Source organism: Ornithorhynchus anatinus, chromosome 5 (assembly GCF_004115215.2).
Source record: "Ornithorhynchus anatinus isolate Pmale09 chromosome 5, mOrnAna1.pri.v4, whole genome shotgun sequence".
Taxonomy (NCBI): Eukaryota; Metazoa; Chordata; class Mammalia; order Monotremata; family Ornithorhynchidae; genus Ornithorhynchus; species Ornithorhynchus anatinus.
In genome coordinates, this window is record NC_041732.1 from 80,272,571 (window position 1) to 80,296,420 (window position 23,850).

A 23,850-nucleotide genomic window follows, 5' to 3' on the forward strand; every position below is an offset into this window, starting at 1 on the left:
AATAATAATGTTGGTATTTGTTAAGCGCTTGCTATGTGCAGAGCACTGTTCTAAGCGCTGGGGGAGATCCAGGGTCATCAGGTTGTCCCACGGGAGGCTCATAGTTAATCCCCATTTTACAGATGAGGGAACTGAGGCACAGAGAAGTTAAGTGACTTGTCCACAGTCACACAGCTGACAAGTGGCAGAGCCGGGATTAAGACTGTGAGCCTCACATGGGACTTGTAATGACCTCAGCGCTTAATACAGTGCCCGGCACATAGTAAGCACTTAAACACCACAATAATCAATGCTATTATTATTATTATCATCCCTCAGAAGGTTTGGAGGAATAGCACATAAAAATGTCTAGAAATCGGTCAAGAGAAAGTGCTGACAGAATGTCAAATAACTACTTTGAATTGTGTGCTTTTTAAGGGATTGGAATCTCTAACCTACTCACGTCATTAGCAAAATGATAGAGGGATTCATCATCATTTCTTTTAGCTACACAGAGGAATCCAAAATTCCGATGTAATTTAGACAGGATAGCATCGCTGCATTCCGGTGATTTAAGAATAGTCCATTGGGCTTTTGAGAGGAATTCTTCTGCCTGGATAATACGACTAAGGCCTGAAACACATAGAAAAAGCAAGAAGATCTCAGGAAGCATACTGAACAAATGATTTTTTTAATAGTAATCCCAATAATAATAATAATTATGGTTCTTGTGAAGCACTTACTCTGTATCAAGCACTGTTCTAAGTGGTGGGATACATACAAGTTAATTAGGTTGACACAGTCCCTGTCCTACATGGAGCTCACACTCTTATCCCCATTTTACAGATGAGGGAACTGAGACCCAAAGAAATAAAGTGACTTTGGCCAAGGTCACACAGCTGACAAGTGGTAGAGCCGGGATTAGAACCCGGGTCTTTCTTGCTCCCAGGCCAGTGCTCTATATACTAAGCGACACAACTTTTAAGGTCCCATGAGTTACCTGGCCCTGTGAAGGAGCGGTTTTCCCCTCCTCTAACACATGACAATAAGGCTGACCTGGAAAATATCAGACTGATCAAAATAGTATTTATTTTAGTTTGACTCCTTTGATGAAGTTAGGCAGTGGCATCCTCTTTAGAATATACAATTATGAGGAGAAGGATTTCCATCTCCTTTGGGGGTAAATAAGGGAAAAATGGACGTGGATTACAGAGGAAAGAAAATGCTTTCAATATAAAGAGGCCCTTCATGACGGAAATGATGTTTAAATTCTGAAAGACAGCTTCAAGGAAAGCGTGGAATGGCTCTCCCTGGAGAATTTTTAAAATAGGGTCGATTCCCATCCATCCTGGAATGGTCCTGCCTTCAGGGAGGAGGATAGATTAGAAAGTAGGGACCTGCCACTGCGAAGACCTGCTCCTCTAGGTCATTATCATCAACGGTGTTTATTGAGCGCTTACTGTGGGCAGAGCACTGTACTAAGCGGTTGGGAGGGGACACTACCACAGATTCGGTAGACTCTGCCAAGGGATGGACTAGCGGCAAGAGCGGGCTTGGGAGTCAGTGGACCTGGCTTCTAATCTCGACTCCGCCACTTGTCCGCTGCGTGACCTTGGGGAAGTCACTTCGTTCATTCATTCAATAGTATTTATTGAGCGCTTACTATGTGCAGAGCACTGTACTAAGTGCTTGGAATGTTCAATTCGGCAACAGAGACAGTCCCTGCCCATTGACAGTCTTACAGTCTATTCGGGGGAGACAGACAGACAAAAACAATAGCAATAAATAGAATCAAGGGGATGTACTTCACTTCTCTGGGCCTTGGTTCCCTAATCTATAAAATGGGGATTAAGACTCTGAGTCTTACGTGGGACAGGGACTGTACCCAACCTGATTTTTTTGTATCTCGTAGAGTAATAATAATAATAAAGAAAAGAGGAGCTTGATTTGGTGACTGCCTGTAAGGTAATAATAATAATAATAATGTTGGTATTTATTAAGTGCTTACTATGTGCCGAGCACTGCTCTCAGTGCCGGGGTAGATACAGTGTAATCGGATTGTCCCACGTGGGGGTCACTTTTTTTTTTAATCCCCAGTTTAACAGATGACGTAACTGAGGCCCAGAGAAGTGAAGTGACTTGCCCAAGGTCACACAGCAGACAAGTGCGGAGCCGGCATTAGAACCCACGACCTCTGACTCCCAAGCCCGGGCTCTTTCCACTAAGCCACACTGCTTAACAGGTGGTGAGAGCGGAAGGAGAGATTCAATCCTGAGGTTTTACTCTTAATAACTGCTTTGGATGGTGATAATGGAGTTGTAAGCATGAAAAATGGCCATTCCTTTCTCTCAAACCTTGGATAAGAGAGTCATTTCAAGCGAAGGGGAAACTTTATTCTATACCCAACCCGATGCATTGTTTGTTATTCACTCGATCGAATTTATTGAGTGTTTACTGGGTGCAAAGCACTGTACTAAGCGCTTAAATATTCAATAGCTATAGGCAAATGTTTGCCACCCTCCCTCAGTGACTATTCAGTTTCTCTCTTTCACGACTTTTTTGCACTCCTCTGCTACAATCAATCAATCAATGGTATTTATTATTAATAATAATAATGTTGGTATTTGTTAAGCGCTTACTATGTGCAGAGCACTGTTCCAAGCCCTGGGGTAGATACAGGGCAATCAGGTTGTCCCACATGAGGCTCCCAGTCTTCATCCCCATTTGACAGATGAGGTCACTGAGGCCCAGAGAAGCGAAGTGACTTGCCCACAGTCACCCAGCTGACAAGTGGCATTGAGCGTTTACTATGTGCAGAGCATTTATCCCTTGATTCTATTTATCGCCATTGTTCTTGTCTGTCCGTCTCCCCCGATTAGACTGTGAGCCCGTCAAAGGGCAGGGACCGTCTCTATCTGTTACCGATTTGTACATTCCAAGCGCTTAGTACAGTGCTCTGCACGTAGTAAGCGCTCAATAAATACTATTGAATGAATGAATGAAGTACTTGGGAGAGTACCGTGCAACAGAATTAGCAGGCATGTTCCCTGCCCACAACGCCGAATTGTCCATTCCAAGCGCTTAGTACAGTGCTCTGCCCATAGTAATCGCTCAGTAAATACTATTGAATGAATGAATGAACGAGTTTACAGTCTCGAGGGGGAGAAATCTACTATCTGTTAGGTTCCATTTACCTTCTCTTTCACCTGCGTGAAATGGGTCTTTCTGCTAGCTATTATTTTAAATCTACTCTCACTATGTTTGAGTGGTTATATACTGACCTATCTTCCCCGTTAAATCACGAGCTCTTCAAGGGCAAATTTCTCCTTGTTCTCCAAGTGCGTCATCCAGTGCTCTGCACACGGTAGATACCCAGTAAATACCGTTATTCTCGGTTTTGGTAATAAAGGTGCAACATGGCCCAGTGGATGGACTGTGGGCCTGGGAGTCCGAAGGACCTGGGTTCTGATCCCAGCACCGTCACTCGTCTGCTGTCGACCTCGGACGAGCCACTTAACCTTTCTGGGCCTCAGTTCTCGAATCTGTAAAATGGGGATTAAGATGGTGAGCCCCACTGTGGGACAGGGACTACTCCAGCGCTCAGAACAGTGCTTGAAACAAAGTAAGCCCTCAACAAATATCATTATCATCCTTATCATTTCTACGCATCCTTCTTTTCAGTCCTGTCTACACGGCAGTTTTGGTCTATCCCTCACCGATAAAGCTACGCCACTGTTTAAGCCACCCTCTTTTCAATCTCGTCTAAACTGCCGTTTGAGTTTAACACTCACCGATATTTGCCTCGGCTAAAAGCAGGTAGGACGGCACCAATTCAACGGAATTCAGGCCGTGGACATTAATGCTGAAGCGCAGAGAGTGCAACGCGGCGGGGAGGGCTTCTTCATATTTTCCTTCAAAGAGAAACTTCTGGGCCACTTTGTGAGTCAGCTCAATCAGATGCTTCTGCAGAGGGAACGGGTATGAAATCGGAGCAAAGGAAAGAGAACAGCCAGTTCTACTAAAAATAAGGACGGGGAAGCAAGTTGGAGCCGTGGTGGGGGTGGCCGATGCGCTGGTCATTGCCATTCCCTCCTGAATTGTCCATTCCAAGCGCTTAGTACAGTGCTCTGCACATAGTGAGCGCTCGATAAATACTACTGAATGAATGAATGGTGGGAGGAGAGATCTGTGCCCGGGGGGCTCCCTCCCCTCTGTATTCCCTACATCGGCGGTCTCGCCAGCCATTAAAATGAAATGCCCCTTTGGCTCGGTGGGCAGATATGGCAACTTCTCATAAACTGGGGACAGCATTTTGGACTAGAAAACAGAGGCTCCAAATGAACTCATCTCTTCAGGAACCTTTCGGGGAAAATGCATCATCTTTCTCTTCATTATTTTCGAACTTTATTCCAGTGAGTGTGTTCAGCAGAATACTTCCATCGTGCCTCAGAAAGACGGTTCTTCCCGTGTCCCACTCAGTTTGGTTGTGTCCGCCCTAGCGCTTACTACGGTGCCTGACACATAATAAGCGCTTAACAAACACCATCATTATCATTATGATTCCCTCTCTTCTCCTAAATCCCCATTTAAAGCCCCTCAAAACACCCACTTCCACACAAAACCTTCTCAGGGATTAAGGGAAGTGGTGGGAAAGGCGCTTAATCTGTAAAAAGGTTTCATCCTTAACCACTTTTTCGGTACTCGTGCACACCGTCATAAATTTATATCTAGTCTTCTGCTAGTTATAATCTCGTGCTTTAATCTAGTTGTCTGGTCATACCTTAATGTTGGCTTGGTTTTCCCTTAGAGGACAAGGACCATGTTTTATTATCTCTAATAGTATTTCCCCCAGGGCCCAGTACGATGCTTTCCAAAATTAAGTGCCAAATAAATACGATTGTTTCTGATTATACTGTCGCTGCTAATAGCGTTTCCCTTTACGTTGGTGAGGCAGACTTGTATGTCGCTATAAAGAGGCTACTGGGACAGATACGGAAAGAAAGGGAGAGAGGAGAAATAGAAAGAGGGAGAGATAGAATGGGGGGTGAGAGAAATGGAGAGAAAGAGATACAGAGAGAGAGAGAGAGACAGACGGGTCTATCCGGCCAGGAGCCCAAACGTAAAGAAGGAGCTACGAGAAGGCCCAAGGAGATCCACCGGTCAGTGGTATTATTGAGTACTTAATGTGTGCAGAGCACTGTACTAAGCACTTGGGAGAGTACACTATAGCAGAGTTGGTAGACACGTTCCCTGCCCGCACTGTGCTGGATCCTGAACCATCTGGTTTCCTAGTTCATTCCCAGGAATGACGAGTTGTCTCAGTATCTTCCAGGCCAGGGACCACACGCGACAGGGTTAAGTCCTCCGGCACAGACAGAAAATTGGAGGGGCCGGCGGTGTCTCACCTTAGAGTAGCCCAAAAGGATGAGGTCTAGCCTTAGTCCTCTCCCCAGCTGGATCTTGATCTCAATCTGGGGGACGTTTGAGCCCTTAGATCTTTGAGGACATGGTCTTTGAGCAATCAATTAATTGAGAGGGTGGATGGGCTTCCATTCATTCATGCAATCGTATTTACTGAGTGCTGTTTGCAGAGCACTGTACCAAGTGGTTGGGAGAGTACAAAATAACAATTAACAGGCACATTCCCTGCCCACAACGAGCTTACGGTCAAGAGGACTGCGGTGGATCATCTCTTAGGGAGAAAAAACCAGGAAGCAAGAGAAAGACCCTCCCCTCTGGAAGCTCGTTGTGGGCAGGGAACGTGTCTACCGACCCTGTTGTATCGTTCTCTCCCTGGCACTCGTCACCGTCATCATCGTCGGTGGACTTTATCAAGTGCTTACTCTGTGCATAGCACTATACTATGTCTGGACTTGACCGAGGTACAGTCAGTCAGTCAATCGTATTTATCGAGTGCTTTCCGTGGCAGAACGCTGTACGAAGCGCTTAGAAGAGTACAACGGACCGATAAACGGACCCATTCCCTGCCCACGACGAGCTAACGGTCTAGTCAGTCTAGTCATTACCATAGCTGGGATATTCATTCATTCGATGGTATTTATTGAGCGCTTACTGTGTGCAGAACACTGAACTAAGGGCCTGGGAAAGCATGCCGGGAATGACAGGTTTCCTGGCTTGAAATGGTTCACACGGGATAAAGGAGGTGTCCTAGCTCCAGTCCAGTTCACCTTTCCATGTCCAGCTTGACCAGGGCGGTGTAGGGTTTAATCCCAGAGTCTCCTAAATCTGGATTCCCTCTTGCCAGGGCCAGACCAGAACCATATCGACCGTGACGGACAAAGAACCGGGTAGGACTTTAGCTTCCACATCCACTTCCCCCCCGCTTCCTGACCAAGCAGCAGGGCCCAGCGCAAAGAGCAAGTCCCGGGAGTCGGCGGACCCGAGTCCTAATCCCAGCTCTGCCACTTACCTGCTGTATGACCTTAGGCAAGTCACTTTACTTCTCTGTGCCTCGGTCTCTTCTTCTGAAAATGGAACGTGCAATACCTGTTCTCCCTCCTACTTAGACTGTGTGCCCCTTTCGAGACGGGAACTGGGTCTGACCCCAGTGCTTAGTACAGTGCTTGGCACATAGTAAATGCTTAACCAATATCATGTAATAATAAAGCTAAGGATGTTTTCACGTAGTTTTCACATAGGATTAAAGACTGTGAGCCCCAGGTGGAACAGGGACTGTGTCCATCCTCATTATCTTGTATCTACCCCAGCCCTCAGTACAGTGCCTGGCACATTCATTCAATTGAACGTTTACTGTGTGCAAAGCACTGTACTAAGCACTTAGGAGAGTACAATACAACAACCGACAGACATATTCCCTACCCACAACAAGCAAGTCTAGAGGCACACAGTAAGGACTTAAATACCATTCAAGCAAACAAACAAAAAATGTCACAGGCGGCTAAATCTCTTTCCTTTACAGACCATTTTCAAATCTCTGATCAGAGGAAGGGGCAAATCTGTGTTATTTATTCCCATCTACACACAGTGACTTTGATAAGCTCATCCTCTAGATTTTAAGCTTGTGTCTGCCAGCTCTGTTGTGTTTTACTCTCCCAAGGGCTTAGTAATAATAATTATAATAAAGTTGGTATTTGTTAAGCGCTTACTATGTGCAGAGCACTGTTCTAAGCGCTGGGGGAGATACAGGTTAATCAGGTCGTCCCACGTGAGGCTCACAGTTAATCCCCATTTTACAGATGAGGGAACTGAGGCACAGAGAAGTGAAGTGACTTGCCCACAGTCACACAGCTGACAAGTGGCAGAGCCGGGAGTCGAACTCATGACCTCTGACTCCGAAGCCCAGGCTCTTTTCCACTGACCCACGCTGCTTCCCCAATTATTATTATGGTATTATTATTGTCTCCCCCGATTAAGACTGTAAGCCCGTCAAAGGGCAGGGACTGTCTCTATCTGTTACCGATTTGTACATTCCAAGCGCTTAGTGCAGTGCTCTGCACATAGTAAGTGCTCAATAAATACTATTGAATGAATGAATGAATGAATGAATGGTATTTGTTAAGCATTTACTATGTGCCAGGCACAGTACTAAGCACTGGGGTAGCTACAAGCAAATGAGGTTGGATACAGTCCCTGTCCCACACGGGGCTCACAGTCTCAATCCCCATTTTACAGATGAGGGAACTGAGGTGCAGAGAAATAAATGACTTGCCCAAGGTCACATAGCAGACAAGTGGCACAGCTGGGATTAGAACCTTCTGACTCCCAGGTCTGTGCTCTATCCTCTACGCCATGCGGCTTCTGGGCTGCGCAACACAATAAGGGCTCAGTAAATACCGCTGATGATGATGATGTTGGGGTTTGGATCTCTTTTTTTCCCTATCTTATCTCATCCCCAAGATAAATGCTTCGGTACAAACCTGTCGAAGGCACAGCTGCTCCATGCCATGTTTTCTTTCCTCTTCGGAATTAAAAAATGGTAAAGAAGTACGCAGAGGAATGAGGAGTTGGCAGATCTTCTCGTGAATGCTGACCCAGTCAACTTGTTGATGTTCTACATCACTGCCAGGCGAGAAAGAGACTTTATCTTCATTATGTTTTTCGATTCCGTAGTAATTGTAATAATCGCAGTAATAGTTTTAGACTGTGAGCCCGTGGTTGGGCAGGGATGGTCTCTATCTGTTGCTGATTTGTACCATTCCGAGTGCTTAGTGCAGTGCTCTGCACACAGTAAGCGCTCAATAAATACGATTGAATGAATGAATAGTACTAGCAGTAGTAATAACATTTATTGAGTAATAATAATAATAATGTTCGCATTTGTTAAGCGCTTATGACGTGCCGAGCACTGTTCTAAGCCCTGGGGTAGATACAAGGTCATCAGGTTGTCCCACGCGGGGCTCCCGGTCTTCATCCCTTCTGAGTATCCTGGGAACAATGGGCAAAATGCTTGGGAAGCACAAAGCAGAGCAAGTGACTCATCTCCTGTCCAACAAGAGCTTACAACCTAATAGAGTAAGCAGCTATAAAAGTAGTTACAGAGGGATTAAAATCAATAATTGAATATACAATTAAATAAACTTATATAAACAAGTTTTGAGGATGAGCACCTAAGTGCTAGAAGTGGCTGATGGTTTTTTGTGATGGTATTTAATGAATTGATTAATTATGGTATTAAGCGCTTACTATATGCTAGTCACTGCACTAGGCACTGGGGGGGATACAAGCAAATTGGATTGGATACAGTCTCTGTCCCACATCGGGCTGTTTTACAGATGGGAAACTAAGGCACAGAGAAGTGAAGGGACTTTGCCCAAGGTCAAACAGCAGACAAGTGACAGGGCTGGAATTCGAACCCGTGTCCTTCTGAATTTCAGGCCCGGGCTCCATCCACTAGGCAATGCTGCTTTGTTAAGCGTTTACTATATACCAGACACTATACTAAACACTGAGGTAGCTACATGCACTCACTCCCCTATCCCTTCGTCGATCTCATACCACTAACCGCAGCCCCGGAGCACCTCCACAGTTCACTTCCTTCGCCGCCGTACATGAGCTGCCGGACGCGGCTGGAGGAAATCTAAGTATCAGGCCCACCCTGTCCATCTCAAATTCATCCTTGAGTCCTTTAATTCTGCTCTCTCTTCTGCCCAGCAAAATGAGTTCTCCATATTGACATCCATGCCCACTAACCTCACCAGTTGTTCTAGACCTTCGTCTCCCTCCTCAAACCCCCTGCCCCTTTCCTTCCCCCATCCCTTGCCCCAGTGACCTGGCTACCTACTCTTATGGAAAAAATTGAAACTATCATGTGTGATCTCCCCAGAATCTCACCTGCTCCTCTCCAGTCCTTAATAATGATAATGTTGGTATTTGTTAAGCGCTTACTATGTGCAGAGCACTGTTCTAAGCGCTGGGGTAGATACAGGGTGATCAGGTTGTCCCACGTGATGCTCACAGTTAATCTCCATTTTACAGATGAGGTAACTGAGGCACAGAGAAGTTAAGTGACTTGCCCACAGTCACACAGCTGACAAGTGGCAGAGCCGGAAATCGAACCCATGACCTCAGACTCCGAAGCCCACGCTCTTTCCACCGAGCCACGCTGCTTCCTCCCGTCCCTTCTTCAACTCTTCCGTCCTTCCCAGCCGTATCTCAAGAGGAGATCTCCTGCCTTCTCTCAAAATCCACCCCCTCCACCTGCGCATCCGACTCCATCCCTTTACTCCTCAGCAAAACTCTTGCCCCCTCCCTTCTTCCCTCCCTGACCACCACCTTCAACCGTTCTCTCTCCAGTGACTTCCTCCCTTTCAAACATGCCCATATCTCCCCTATCCTAAAAAACCTCTCCCTTGACCCCACGGCTCCCTCCAGTTACTGCCCCATCTCTCTCCTCCCATTCTTCTCCAAACTCCTTGAGCGAGTTGTCTATATCCGCTCTCTCAAGTTCCTCTCCTCCAATTCTCTCCTCGACGCCCTCCAACCTGGCTTCCATCCCCTTCACTCCGCAGAAACCACCTTCTCAAAGGTCACCGATGATCTCCCTTTTGCCAAATCCAATGGCCTCTACTCCATCCTAATCCTCCTCGATGTCTTAGCTGACTTCTACACCGCTGACCACCCCCTTCTCCTGGAAATATTATCCACCCTCGGCTTCCCCGACACTGTCCTCTGCTCCTGGTTCTCCTCCTATCTCTTTGGCCGCTCAGTCTCCTTCACCGACTCCTCCTCTGCCTCCCACCCCGTGATTGTGGGGGTCTCTCAAGGTTCGTTCTGGGTCCCCTTCTATTCTCCATCTCCACCCATTCCCTTGGAGAACTCTTTCGCTCCTATGGCTTCAACGACCACCTTCAAGACATCTCTATTTGGATGTCCTGCCTGTCACCTCAAACTTAACATGACCCAAACAAAACTCCTCATCTTCCTACCCAAACCTCCCTTCTCTGACTTTCCCGTCACTGTAGACTTTCCCATCCTTCCCGTTTCACAAGCCCGCATCCTTGGTGTTACCTTTGACTCCTCTCTTTCATTCAACCCACATGTTCAATTCAGTACTAAATCCTGTCAGTCCACTCTTTTCGATATCACTAAAAGCTATCCTTTCCTCTTCATCCAAACTACCACGTTAATCTGAGCATTTATCCTATCCTGCCTTGATTACCGTATCGGCCTCCTTGCTGACCTCCCGCACTCCAGTCCGTACTTCAATCTGCTACCCGCATCATTTTTCTAAAAAAAAATCAGGCCAAGGTTTCCCCACTCCTCAGTAACCTCCAGAGGTTGCTCACCCACCTCTGTATAAAAGAGAAACTCCTCACCAACGGTTTTAAAGCACTCAATCACCTTGTCCCCTCCTTCCTTACCTTGCTACTCTCCTATTACGATCCAGCCACGCACTTTGCTCCTTCAATGCCAACCTGCTCACTTATCTTGACCTCATCTCCCTCACCGCCAACCTCTGGCCTACGTCTTGCCTCCGGCGTGGAACGCCTTCCCTTTTCATATCCAGCAGACATCTACTCCCTTCGAAGTCTTATTGAAGGCCCATCTCCTCCGAGAGGCCTTCCCTGACTACGCCCTCAGGATGGGCTAATAATTTTCAATGTAATGTCTGTCCAAAGTAGCCAGTCCCCTTCTTCTTTTCCCTCTTTTCCCCTCCCTTCTCCCTTTTTCCCCACCCTTTTCCTTCCTCTCTTTCCCACCTTTCCCCTCTCCAGTGTCTAATACTGCAGATATTCAGTAGTTTCAAGGATAGACAAATGGCAGAGTAGATAATAAACATAGCAATTACACCTAGAGTCTAATCCTGCAGATCTTCAGTACTTTCAAGGCTAGCCAGATCCCAGACTAGGTAATTAACATGGCTACTACATCCTATGGGTTATGGTGAAAAGCCTGAGAGAGAGCAATGAGGGTGCCTCGTGGTAATAATAATGATGGTATTAGTCAAGCGCTTACTATGTGCCAGCACTGTTCTAAGCACTGTGGGGGGTGGGGGGATTCAAGGTAAGCAGGTTGTCCTATCTGGGGCTCACAGTCTTGATCCCCATTTTATAGATGAGGGAACTGAGGCACATTGAAGTGACTTGCCCAAGGTCCCGCAGCAGACACGTGAACTAGAACCCACGACCTCTGACTTCCAGGCTCGTGCTCTCGCCACTAAACCAAGCTGCACTAGGCCTTGCACATCCCCCCTTTTTCCCTCTTCTCTCCTCCCCTCCCCATTCCCCCCTCTCCCACCCTCTGCTCTTCCCCCTTCCCCTCCCCTCAGCACTGTGCATACTTGTATATGTGATTTATTACCCTATTCATCTTGATAATGATGTGTATATCTCCGACTCTGCCCCTTGTCAGCTGTGTGACTGTGGGCAAGTCACTTCACTTCTCTGTGCCTCAGTTCCCTGATCTGTAAAATGGGGATGAAGACTGTGAGCCTCACATGGGACAACCTCATGCCCCTGCATCTACCCCAGCGCTTAGAGCAGTGCTCTGCATATAGTAAGCGCATAACAAATACCAACATTATTATTATTATGATTCTATTTATCTTGATGACGCCTGCGCTAGACTGCGCGTTTTGTTTTGTTCTGTTTTGCTTTGCCGTCTGTCTCCCCTCTTCGAGACTGTGAGCCCGTTATTGGGCAGGGATGGTCTCTATCTGTTGCCAAATTGTACACTACAAGCGCTTAGTACAGTGCTCTGCACATAGAGAAGCAGTGTGGCTGAGTGGAAAAAACACGGGCTTAGGAGTCACAGGTCACGGGTTCTAATCCCGGCCCCACCACCTGTCAGCTGTGTGACTTTGGGCAAGTCACTTCACTTCTTGGTGCCTCAGTCACCTCATCTGTAAAATGGGGATTCATTCATTCATTCAATAGTATTTATTGAGCGCTTACTATGTGCAGAGCACTGTACTAAGCGCTAGGAATGTACAAATCTTTCTGACTGTGAGCCTCACGTGGGACAACCTGATGACCCCGTATCTCCCCCAGCGCTTAGAACAGTGCTCGGCACAGAGTAGAAGCAGAAGTAGCGGAGAAGTGGAGAAGTGGAGTAGTGGAGAAGCAGTGTGGCTCAGTGGAAAGAGCATGGGCTTTGGAGTCAGAGGTCATGAGTTCGAATCCCAGCTCTGCCACTTGTCAGCTGTGTGACTGTGGGCAAGTCACTTCACTTCTCTGTGCCTCAGTTACCTCATCTGTAAAATGGGGATTAAGAGTGTGAGCCCCACGTGGGACATCCTGATCCCCCTGTGTCTACCCCAGCGCTTAGAACAGTGCTCGGCACATAGTAAGCGCTTAACAAATACCAACATTATTATTATTATTAAGTAGAAGTAGAAGCAGCGTGGCTCAATGGAAAAAGCACGGGCTTAGGAGTCAGAGGTCATGGGTTCTAATCGCGGCTCCCACCACCTGTCAGCTGTGCGACTTTGGGTAAGTCACTTCACTTCTCGGGGCCTCAGTCACCTCGTCTGTCAAATGGGGATGGAGACTGTGAGCCTCACGTGGGACCACCTGATGACCCTATGTCTCCCCCAGCTCCCCGGCACCTAGTAGGCGCTTAACAAAGACCAACATTTATTATTATTATTAATAAATCCTACTGAATGAATGAATGCACATCGTCGGGAGCAACGAGCCGTCTGCAAGGAAAACGCGGGGGGGGGGGGGGGGGGGGGGGGGGGGGGGGGGGGGGGAAAGAGAAGCAGCGTGGCTCAGTGGAAAGAGCACGGGCTTTGGAGTCAGGGCTCATGAGTTCGAATCCCAGCTCTGCCACTTGTCGGCTGTGTGACTGTGGGCAAGTCACTTCACTTCTCCGTGCCTCAGTTCCCTCATCTGTAAAATGGGGATCAAGACTGTGAGCCCCACGTGGGACAACCTGATTCCCCTATGTCTACCCCAGCGCTTAGAACAGTGCTCGGCACATAGTAAGCGCTTAACAAATACCAAGATTATTATTATTATTACCCCGAGTGGTTTGGGGGACTGACCAGTAGTAAGTGACCATGCAGCCCTGGCAGACCCGCTCTGCGGGGGCTTCGCAAACCTCGCATCGCAGCTTTCGGCCCTTGGGCAGCGCCAGCGGGTAGATCGGGTTCATGATGGTGCAGGAGAAGAGGCCGGTTGCTAGGACGCGGGGCCGGTTGCTAGGAGACCAACCGAGGCCCGCCGGCCTCGCTGCGCACGCGCATTGGCTTGGCTCGGCCATCCAATCATCCAGTCATTCATGATGATGATAACAATAATAATAATGGTGGTATTTGTTAAGCGCTCACCGTGTGCAGAGCACTGTTCTAAGCGCTGGGGTAGATACAGGGGAATCAGGTCGTCCCACGTGAGGCTCACAGTTAATCCCCATTTTACAGATGAGGTCACTGAGGCCCAGAGAAGTGACTTGGCCCACAGTCACCCAGCTGACAAGTGGCCGAGCCGGGATTCGAACCCATGACCTCTGACTCCTAAGCCCGGGCTCTTTTCACTGAGCCACGATGATACTGGTATTTGTTAAACGCTTACTGTGTGCAGAGCACTGTTCTAAGCGCTGGGGTAGACACAGGGGAATCAGGTTGTCCCACGTGGGGCTCACGGTCTTCATCCCCATTTTCCAGATGAGGGAACTGAGGCACAGAGAAGTGAAGTGACTTGCCCACAGTCATACAGATGACAAGGGGCAGAGCTGGGAGACTAAGCCCGTCAAATGGCAGGGACCGTCTCTATCTGTTGCCGACTTGTTCATTCCAAGCGCTTAGTACAGTGCTCTGCACATAGTAAGCGCTCAATAAATACTATTGAATGAATGAACTCATGACCTCTGACTCCAAAGCCTGTGCTCTTTCCACTGAGCCACATTCATTCGTTCCATCATATTTATTGAGCGCTTACTGTGGGCGGAGCACTGTACTAAGCGCTTGGAAAGTACCATTCGGCAACAGAGACGATAGAAGGGGGGAGACAGACACCACTTGTCAGCTGTGTGACTGTGGGCAAGTCACTTCACTTCTCTGTGCCTCAGTTACCTCATCTGTAAAATGGGCATTTAGATGGTGAGCCTCACGTGGGACGACCTGATGACCCTGTATCTCCCCCAGCGCTTAGAACAGTGCTCTGCACACAGTAAGCGCTTAACAAATACCAACACTGTTATTCTTGTTGTTCTCTGGGCCTCAGGTCCCTCACCTGTAAAATGGGGGATGAATAATAATGTTGGTATTTGTTAAGCGCTTACTATGTGCAGAGCACTGTTCTAAGCACTGGGGTAGATACAGGGTCATCAGGTTGTCCCAAGTGAGGCTCACAGTTAATCCCCATTTTACAGATGAGGGAACTGAGGCCCAGAGAAGTGAAGTGACTTGCCCACAGTCACACAGCTGACAAGTGGCAGATCCAAGAGTCGAACCCATGACCTCTGACTCCCAAGCCCAGGCTCTTTCCACTGAGCCACGCTACACCCCACATGGGACAACCCGATGACCCTGTGTCTCCCCCAGCGCTTACAACAGTGCTCTGCACATAGTAAGTGCTTAACAAATACCAACACTATTATTATTACATCAAAACGAGTAAAGAGGCATTAATGTCATCTATATAAATAAACGGAATTATAGATAAATAATAATAATGCTGGTATTGGTTAAGCGCTTATTATTTATTATTATTACAGCAAAATGAGTAAAGAGGCATTAAAGTCATCAATATAGATAAACGGAATTATAGATAATAATGCTGGTATTGGTTAAGCGCCTACTATGTGCCAAGCTCTGTTCGAAGCGCTGGGGGTAGATACAAGGTCATCAGGTTGTCCCCCGTAGGGCTCCCAGTCTTCATCCCCATTTTACAGATGAGGGAACTGAGGCACAGAGGAGTTAAGTGACTTGTCCAAAGTCACAGAGCTGATAGGTGGCAGAGGTAGGATTAGAACCCACGACCTCTGACTCTCAAGCCCGGGCTCTTTCCACTACGCCACTCTGCTTTATACACATCACTGTACTAAGCACTTGGGAGAGTACAGTACGATAATAAATAGACATATTCCCTGCAATTCATTCATTCATTCAGAGAAGCGGCACGGCGTAGTGGTTATAGCAAGGGCCTGGGAGTCAGAAGGTCACGGGTTCTAATCCCATGTCTGTCTGCTGTGTGACCCTGGGAAAGTCACTCATTCATCATTCATTCAAACGTATTAACTGAGCACTTACTGTGTGCAGAGCACTGTACTAAACGCTTGGAAAGTACAATGCAGAAGGGGGCAAGGGGATGGAGAGCTTTGAAGCCAAGAGGGAGGAGTTTTTGTTTGAGAAGGAGGTGGATAGGCAACCACTGGAGACTTTTGAGGGAGGGGTTGACATAATAATAATGTTGGTATTTGTTAAGTGCTTACTATGTGCAGAACACTGTTCTAAGCGCTGGGGGAGATACAGGGTCATCAGATTGCCCCACGTGAGGCTCACAGTCTTCATCTCCACTTTACAGATGAGGGAACTGAGGCCCAGAGGAGTGAAGTGACTTGCCCACAGTCACACAGCTGACAGGTGGCAGAGCTGGGATTCGAACCCATCACCTCTGACTCCCAAGCGGGGTGGGGGGGGAGGTTTGCCACTAAGCTACACTGAGTGTGAGAAGCAGCGTGGCTCAGTGGAAAGAGCATGGGCTTTGGAGTCAGAGGTCATGAGTTCGAATCCCGGCTCTGCCACTTGTCAGCTGGGTGACTGTGGGCAAGTCACTTCACTTCTCTGGGCCTCAGTCACCTCATCTGTAAAATGGGGATTAAGACTGTGAGCCCCACGTGGGACAACCTGATTCCCGTGTCTACCCCAGTGCTTAGAACAGTGCTCTGCACATAGTAAGCGCTTAACAAATACCAACATTATTATTATTTCTGTAGAAAGATCATCCGGGCAGTGGAGTGAAGTATAGACTGAAGTGGGGAGAGACAGGAGCACTCCCTTCTGCGTCGCTCTAACTTGCTCCCTTTATTCATCGGCCCGCCCAGCCCCACAGCACTTGTATCCAGATCTGTCATTTATTTATTCCTATTAATGTCTCTCTTCCCCTCTAGACTGTGAACATTCACACTTCCCCCCTTCAAAGCCCTACTGAAGGCTCACCTCCTCCAAGAGGCCTTCCCAGCTAAGCCCCAATTTTCCTCAGCTCCCCCTCCCTTCCGCATCACCCCCACTTGCTCCCTTTGCTCTCCCCGCCTCCCCGCCCCACAGCACTTGTGAATATGTATATATATGTGTGCCTATCTAGAATTCTATTTATTTACATTGATGTCTATCTACTTTTGATGTGCATACACAGCTAATTCTGTTTATATTGATGCTGTTGATGCCTGTTGACTTGTTTTGATGTCTGTCTCCCCCCTTCCAGACTGTAAGCCAGCTGTGGGCAGGGGCTCTCTGTATTGCTGAACTGTACTTTCCAAGCGCTTAGTACAGTGCTCTGCACACAGTAAGCTCTCAAAAAATACGACGGAAGGAATGAGTGCATTTATTGCAAGTTCGTTAGGGGCAGGGAATTTGTCTTTTGTTGGATTATGCTCTCCCCAGCGCTTAGTACAGTGCTTTGCAAACAGTAAGCACTCAAATATGATTGATTGAATGAGTGAATGCTCTGTACACATGAAACGCTCAATAAATAGGACGGATTGATTATCTACTTGACAACACTATGAGCCCCTCCTGGGGAATCTGAGGAGGAAGGCTCTTCGCGCCTGCGCACTTGAGCGATAGTGACTCGGCAATTCTCTTCGCGCCTGCGCAGTGGGGCGATGGTGAGCCGGCCTTTCCCTTCGCGGCTCCCCCGCCTCCTTTCTGCGCCTGCGCAGTTGGGCGATGGTGAGCCGGCCTTTCAGTTCACGACGGCGCGTCCCGATCTCTGCGCCTGCGCAGTTGGGCGATGGTGAGCCGGCCTTTCACTTCGCGGCTCCCCGGCCTCCTTTCTGCGCCTGCGCAGTTGAGTCGGCGTTTACCTTCGCGGCTCACCCGGCCTCCTTTCGGCGCCTGCGCAGTAGGGCGGTGGTGAGCCGGCCTTTCACTTGGCGTCGGCGCGGCCCGATCTCTGCGCCTGCGCAGTTGGGCGATGGTGAGCCGGCCTTAAACTTCGCGGCTCCACGACCTGATCTCTATGTCTGCGCAGCTGGGCGATGGTGAGCCAATGTTTCCCTTCAGGGCTCCACGGCCCGCTTTCCGCGCCTGCGCAGTTGGGTGATAGTGAGCCGGGGTTTCACTTCGCGGCTCCCCGGCCCGCTTTCTGCGCCTGCGCAGTTAGGTGATAGTGAGCCGGCCTTTCACTTCTCGGCTCCCCGGACAGCTTTCGGCGCCTGCGCAGTTGGGCGATGGTGAGCCGGCCTTTCACTTCGCGGCTCCCCGACCCGCTTTCGGCGCCTGCGCAGTTGGGCGATGGTGAGCCGGCCTTTCACTTCGCGGCTCCCCGGCCCGCTTTCGGCGCCTGCGCAGTTGGGCCACAGTGAGCCGGGGTTTCACTTCGCGGCTCCCCGGCCTCCTTTCGGCGCCTGCGCAGTTGGGCGATGGTGAGCCGGCCTTTTGACTTCGCGGCTCCCCGGTCTCCTTTCGGCGCCTGCGCCGTTGGGCGATGGTGAGGCGGCTCGCCGGTCTCCTTTCGGCGCCTGCGCCGTTGGGCGATGGTGAGGCGGCTCCCCGGCCTCCTTTCTGCGCCTGCGCAGTTGGGCGACGGCGAGCCGGCCTTTCCCTCGGCGGCGGCGGCGGCGGCGGCGCGGGCCGATGTGTGCGCCTGCGCAGTAGGGCGCCAGCGAGGCGGCGCGATGGCGGGCGCGGGGTTGGGGTCGGAGCTGCCGGAGCCGGCGGGGTTGGCGCACTGGGCCGGGCTCATGGCGGGCTTCGCCGAGCGGCTGGGCGGGCAGGGCCGGCGGCTGGTGCTGGTCACGTCGGGCGGGACGAAGGTGCCGCTGGAGGCGCGGCCCGTGCGCTTCCTGGACAACTTCAGCAGCGGGCGGCGCGGCGCCGCCTCGGCCGAGGCCTTCCTGGCGGCCGGCTACGCCGTCCTCTTCCTCCACCGCGCCCGCTCCGCCTTCCCCTTCGCCCACCGCTTCCCGCCGCAGGCCTGGCTGCCCGCGCTGAGGCTCGTCGACCCCGACCCTCGGGACCAACACGCTTCGCGGGACGTTGATCGGGCCGGGGCTCGGGACTCGCCGCGGCCCTTGGCCAGTCCTCAGGCCTTGTCCCCTGCTCAGGCCTTGGCCAGTCCTCAGGCCTTGTCCCCTGCTCAGGCCTTGTCCCCTGCTCAGGCCTTGGCCAGTCCTCAGGCCTTGTCCCCTGCTCAGGCCTTGGCCAGTCCTCAGGCCTCTGCACAGGCCTTGTCCAGTCCTCAGGCCTTGTCTAATCCTCAAGCCTTGCCTAATCCTCAAGCCTTGTCCTCTGCTCAGGCCTTGTCCAGTCCTCAGGCCTTGTCCCCTGCTCAGGCCTTGTCCCAGCCTCAGGCCTCATCCCCTCAGTCCTGTCATGAGGCCTCCTCCCACCCGGCCCCGTCCAGTCCCCAGACCTCATCCCGCAGGCCCCAGGGCCCGGGGCCGATGCTGCGTCTGGAGGCGTCGATGTCGGCGCTGCCGGGCTTGGCCACCGCCCTGCGGCGCTACCAGGAGGCGTTGGCCGCCGGCACCTTCCTGGCGGTGGAGTTCACCACGCTGGCCGACTACCTCTACCTGCTGCGAGCCGCCGCCCGGGCGCTCAGCCCGCTCGGTGCGTGCCCGGGGACGCCCCGCGGGACGCAGCCCGGGCCCCCCAGACGCTCGGCTGCCCGGTCGTCTGGGGCCGGAGCCCGGGCTTGGGTTCCGATCCCGGCCCCGCCGCTCGTCTCCCGTGTGAGCCGAAGCCGGTCACTTCTCTGGGTCTCCTCCACCGTCAACGACTGCGAGCCCCACGTGGGACCGCCCGATGACCTTGCGTTGACTCTAGCGCTTAGAAGTAGAGAAGCAGCGTGGCTCAGTGGGAAGAGCCCGGGCTTTGGAGTCAGAGCTCATGAGTTCGAATCCCAGCTCTGCCACCTGTCAGCTGGGTGACTGTGGCCAAGTCACTAACTTCTCTGGGCCTCAGTTACCTCATCTGTAAAACGAGGATGAAGACTGTGAGCCCCACGTGGGACAACCTGATTCCCCTGTGTCTACCCCAGCGCTTAGAACAGTGCTCTGCACATAGTAAGCGCTTAACAAATACAAATACCAACATTATTATTAACCGTGCCAGACGCATAGTAAGCGCTGAGCCAGTGCCATCGTCATCGTTATTATTAAGTCACTTAGGTCTGGGCCTCAGTTTCCTCATCTAAAATTCATATTTGAGGATTGAGGCTGCGAGCCCCACATGGAACAGGGGACTGTGTCCAGCCCGATTGGCTTGCATCCACCCCAGCGCTCAGTACGGTGCCTGGCATAGCGTAAGCCCTTAAATAGAGAAGCAGCGTGGCTCTGTGGAAAGAGCACGGGCTTGGGAGTCAGAGGTCATGGGTTCGAATCCCCGCTCTGCCGCTTGTCCACTGTGGGCAAGTCGCTTCACTTCTCTGGGCCTCAGTTCCCTCATCTGTAAAATGGGGATTAACTGTGAGCCTCACGTGGGACAACCTGATGACCTTGTCTCTACCCCAGCGCTTAGAACAGTGCTCTGCACATAGTAAGCGCTTAACAAATACCAACATTATTATTATTACCACCATCATTACTATTGTTTAAGCACTGTGAGCCAAGCACGGTTCTAAGCTGAGGAAGGTATAGGATAGTTAGGTTGGACGCAGTTCTCCCCCATGGGGGCCACCGACTTAATCCCCATTTTACGGATGAGGTCGCTGAGGCCGAGAGAATAATAATAACTGTGATATTTGGTAAGCACTTTTTTTGTGCCAGGCACTGTTCTAAGCGCTGGGGCAGATAAAGCAAATCAGGTTGGACACGGTCCTTTTTCTCATGTGGGGCTCACAGTCTCGATCCCCATTTTACAGATGAGGTAACTAAGGCCCAGAGAAGTGAAGTGACTTGCCCAAGGTCACCCAGATGAGTGGCAGAGTGGGGATTAGAACCCATGACCTGACTGGCAGGCCCGGGCTCTATCCACTGTGCCGGGCTAGAAAGGAAGCCCCCCCCCCCCCCAAGCTTGCAGGATCCCGGGCTGTCAGTCGTATTTAGTGAGCGCTAACTCTGTGCCCAACACTGGACTAGGCGCTTGGGAGAATACAGGACAGTAAAACAGACACATTCTCTGTGCATCGTGAGCATCCGTCAATCATTTAGTGAGCGCTTACTGTGTGCACAGCACTGGACTAAGCGCTTACAGTACAGTGGAAACCTTCCCCGTACACAACAAGCTCCCATCAGTTATATTTATTAATAATAATAATAATAATGTTGGTATTTGTTAAGTGTTTACTATGTGCAGAGCACTGTTCTAAGCACTGGGGTAGATACAGGGTCAGCAGGTTGTCCCACGTGAGGCTCACAGTCTTAATCCCCATTTTACAGATGAGGTCACTGAGGCCCAGAGAAGTGAAGTGCCTTGCCCACAGTCACCAAGCTGACAGAGGGGAGATTCGAGCCCACGACCTCTGACTCCCAAGCCCGGGCTCTTTCCACTGAGCCACGCTGCTTCTCTCAGTGCCTGTAGTTCCAATGCAGTGGAATTGGCTGCCACCCCTCTCCCCCCACGGCCCAGCTCACCTACCCCCCTCTAGGGCAACTCCCCGGTCAATTGAAAAGCAGCAGGACATAGGGGACAGAACACGGACCTGGGAGTCAGAAGGTCGGGGGTTCTCATCCCAGCTCTGCCTCTTGGCTGCTGTGTGACCTTGGGCAAATCACTTCAATTCTCTGGGCCTCAGTTGCCTCAGCTGGAAAATGGGGATTGAGACTGTGGGACAGGGGACAGTGTCCAACCTGATTTGCTTTGTATCTATCCCAGCGCTTAGTACGGTGCCTGGCACATAGCACTTAGATGCCACAATTATTATTTTTTTTCTTCTCTCTTCCAAGTGCTGCCCCCAACCACCACCTCCTCCGTCCTCTCCAGGTACCCTCTTCTCAGTGCCCTCTGACGCCTTCTCTGCTTCACGTGAAGACAATCAAAAACTGGAAACCGGGTGGAAAACATAGAGGGCCTGGAAGTGATCATTTAGGTTTCTGAATCTGAAGCAAACGTGAAACTATTATTACTCTTTCTACTACTACTTATTAAGCACTTCCATGTGCCAAGCACTGTACTAATGCCTGGGGTAGATATAAAATAAGGGTGGACACAGACTATAGTGGGAGGGAGACGCTCTGGGCACGTCACTCCCCTCAAACACCTCCAGTGGTTGCCTATCAATCTCTGCACAAAACAAAAACTCCTCAATCTTGGCTTCAGAGGCTCTCCATCCCCTCGCCCCCTCCTACCTGTCCTCCCTTCTCTCTTTCTACCGCCCACCCCGCACGCTCCGCTCCGCTGCCGCCCACCTCCTCGCCGTCCCCCGTTCTCGCCTGTCCCGCCGTCGACCCCTGGCCCACGTCCTCCCGCTATCTTGGAATGCCCTCCCTCCTCACCTCCGCCAAACTATCTTCCCCTCTTCAAAGCCCTACTGAGAGCTCACCTCCTCCAGGACGCCTTCCCAGAATGAGCCCCCCATTTCTCTCTGCTCCTTCTCCCCCCCTCCCTCTGCTCCTCCCCTTTCCCCTCATCACTGTGCTCATTTGTATATATTACTTTTTAGCCCATTTGTTTTGTTAATGAGGTGTCCATCCCCTTGATTCTATTTATCTGGATGATATTGGCTTGTTTTTGTTTTGTTCTGTTTCGCTTTGCCATCGGTCTCCCCCATTTAGACTGTGAGCCCGTCAGTGGGCAGGGATGGTCTCTATCTGTTGCCGAATGGTACGTTCCAAGCGCTTAGTACAGTGCTCTGCACATAGTGAGCGCTCAATAAAAAGTATTGAATGAATTAACTTCTCTGGGCCCCAGATACCTCATCTGTAAAATGGGATGAAGAATGAGTCCCTGGTGGGTAGTGGACTTTGTCCAACCCGATTCATTCAGTTGTATTTACTGAGCGCTTGCTGTGTGCAGAGCCCTGTACTAAGTGCTTGGAAGAGTGCAATGGGCTCACAGTCTAGAGTGGGGGAGACAGTAATAGAAGTAAATAAAATTACAGATATGTACATAAGTGGTGTGGGGCTGGGAGGGGGAAGAGCAAAGGAAGGAAGTCAGGGCGACAGAAGGGAGGTGAGGAAATGGATTAACTATGGCTACCGCGGTGCTCAGAACAGTGTTGGACACATAGTAAGTGTTTAATAGCATTATTATTATTATTATTATCAATAATAACTAGTAGACAATCTCAAGCACTCAGTACAGTGTTCTGCACATAGTAAGCATTCAAGAAGTCCCCTTGATAGCGGCAGGCAGAGTTTGCCCTGCTCTGGGCTTGTGTGCGACTCCCTGTGCTTCTCTCTGCAGGCTCCTCGGCGATGTTTTATCTGGCAGCGGCGGTGTCCGATTTCTACGTTCCTGCGTCTGAAATGCCGCAACACAAGATCCAGTCCTCGGCGGGGCCTCTACAGGTAAAGACCTCCCTCCGTGCCGCATCCTCATTCCACATTTAGCCTTTTGTTTTCATTTTTTTTCTTTTTGGTCTCTTTAGGCCCTCATTATAAGTCAGGCACTGTTCTGAGCACTGGGGTGGATACAAGCTGATCAGGTTGGACACGGTCCGTGTCCCACGTGGAGCTCACCGTCTCAATCTCCATTTTGCAGATGAGAGAACTGAAGCGTAGAGAAGTGAAGTGACTTTCCCAAGGTCCCACAGCAAACAAGTGGCAGACCCGGGATTAGAACCCAGTCCTTCTGGCTCCCATTCACTCAATAGTATTTATTCAATAGTATTTATTGAGCGCTTACAATGTGCAGAGCACTGTACTAAGCGCTTGGAATGGACAAATCGGTAACAGAGACAGGCCCTGCCCTTTGACGGGTTTACAGTTTAATTGGGGGAAACAGACAAAACAATAGCAATAAATAGAATCAAGGGGGTGAACATCTCATTAAAACAATAGCAAATAAATAGAATCAAGGTGATATAAATCTCATTAACAAAATAAATAGGGTAGGCCCGTGCTCCATCCAGTCGGTCACACATTCATTCTTGTGTGCTTTTACCAAGAACAGGATAATGCTGGAGTTGTTGCTTTCTTGGTGTAGACTCTTCAGCTCTGGTGACTGATATTCATTCAGTCATATTTATTGAGCGCTTACTATGTGCAGAGCACTGTACTAAGTGTTTGGAATGGACATTTCGGCAACAGAGAGAGACCATCCCTGCCCAATGACGGGCTCACAGTCTAGTTTCTGCAGGCTGGGAATGAACGAGGACAGACGTCATGATTTCCTGGCTTGTTGAA

General features: G+C 50.1%; 2 protein-coding genes across 10 annotated transcripts in view; one reads left to right on the plus strand and one right to left on the minus strand.

Annotated features, from left to right (window-relative positions):
- ZMYND12 (zinc finger MYND-type containing 12) overlaps positions 1–13,607 on the minus strand; it is a 35,429-nt gene extending 21,822 nt beyond the window's left edge. For 3 of the 4 annotated variants that reach the window (XR_003759830.2, XM_029065812.2, XM_029065813.2), the window contains exons 1-4: positions 13,448–13,607; positions 7,878–8,019; positions 3,771–3,942; positions 443–612 (exon numbers count right to left, since the gene is read on the minus strand). Coding sequence is in view for 3 of the 4 variants with exons in the window: in XM_029065812.2 (XP_028921645.1) it covers positions 443–612; positions 3,771–3,942; positions 7,878–8,019; positions 13,448–13,557 (594 nt within the window). In the remaining variant the exon portion in view is untranslated. The remainder of the gene's footprint in view (positions 1–442; positions 613–3,770; positions 3,943–7,877; positions 8,020–13,447) is intronic. The other variant, XM_029065815.2, reaches the window with a different exon arrangement.
- A 3,788-nt stretch (positions 13,608–17,395) lies between these two features.
- The window catches only part of LOC100074041 (phosphopantothenate--cysteine ligase), a 120,032-nt gene continuing 113,577 nt past the window's right edge, over positions 17,396–23,850 (plus strand). Inside the window, exons 1-2 of one of the 6 annotated variants that reach the window (XM_001505584.6) lie at positions 17,396–17,604; positions 22,910–23,013. In XM_001505584.6, the coding sequence (XP_001505634.2) occupies positions 17,583–17,604; positions 22,910–23,013 (126 nt within the window). In that variant the 5' untranslated portion in view covers positions 17,396–17,582. Of the gene's footprint in view, positions 17,605–17,777; positions 17,797–17,851; positions 17,989–18,037; positions 19,175–21,466; positions 21,488–22,909; positions 23,014–23,850 lie in introns of those variants that run through there. The other 5 variants (XM_029064893.2, XM_003430984.5, XM_007669765.4 and 2 more) reach the window with 5 other exon arrangements.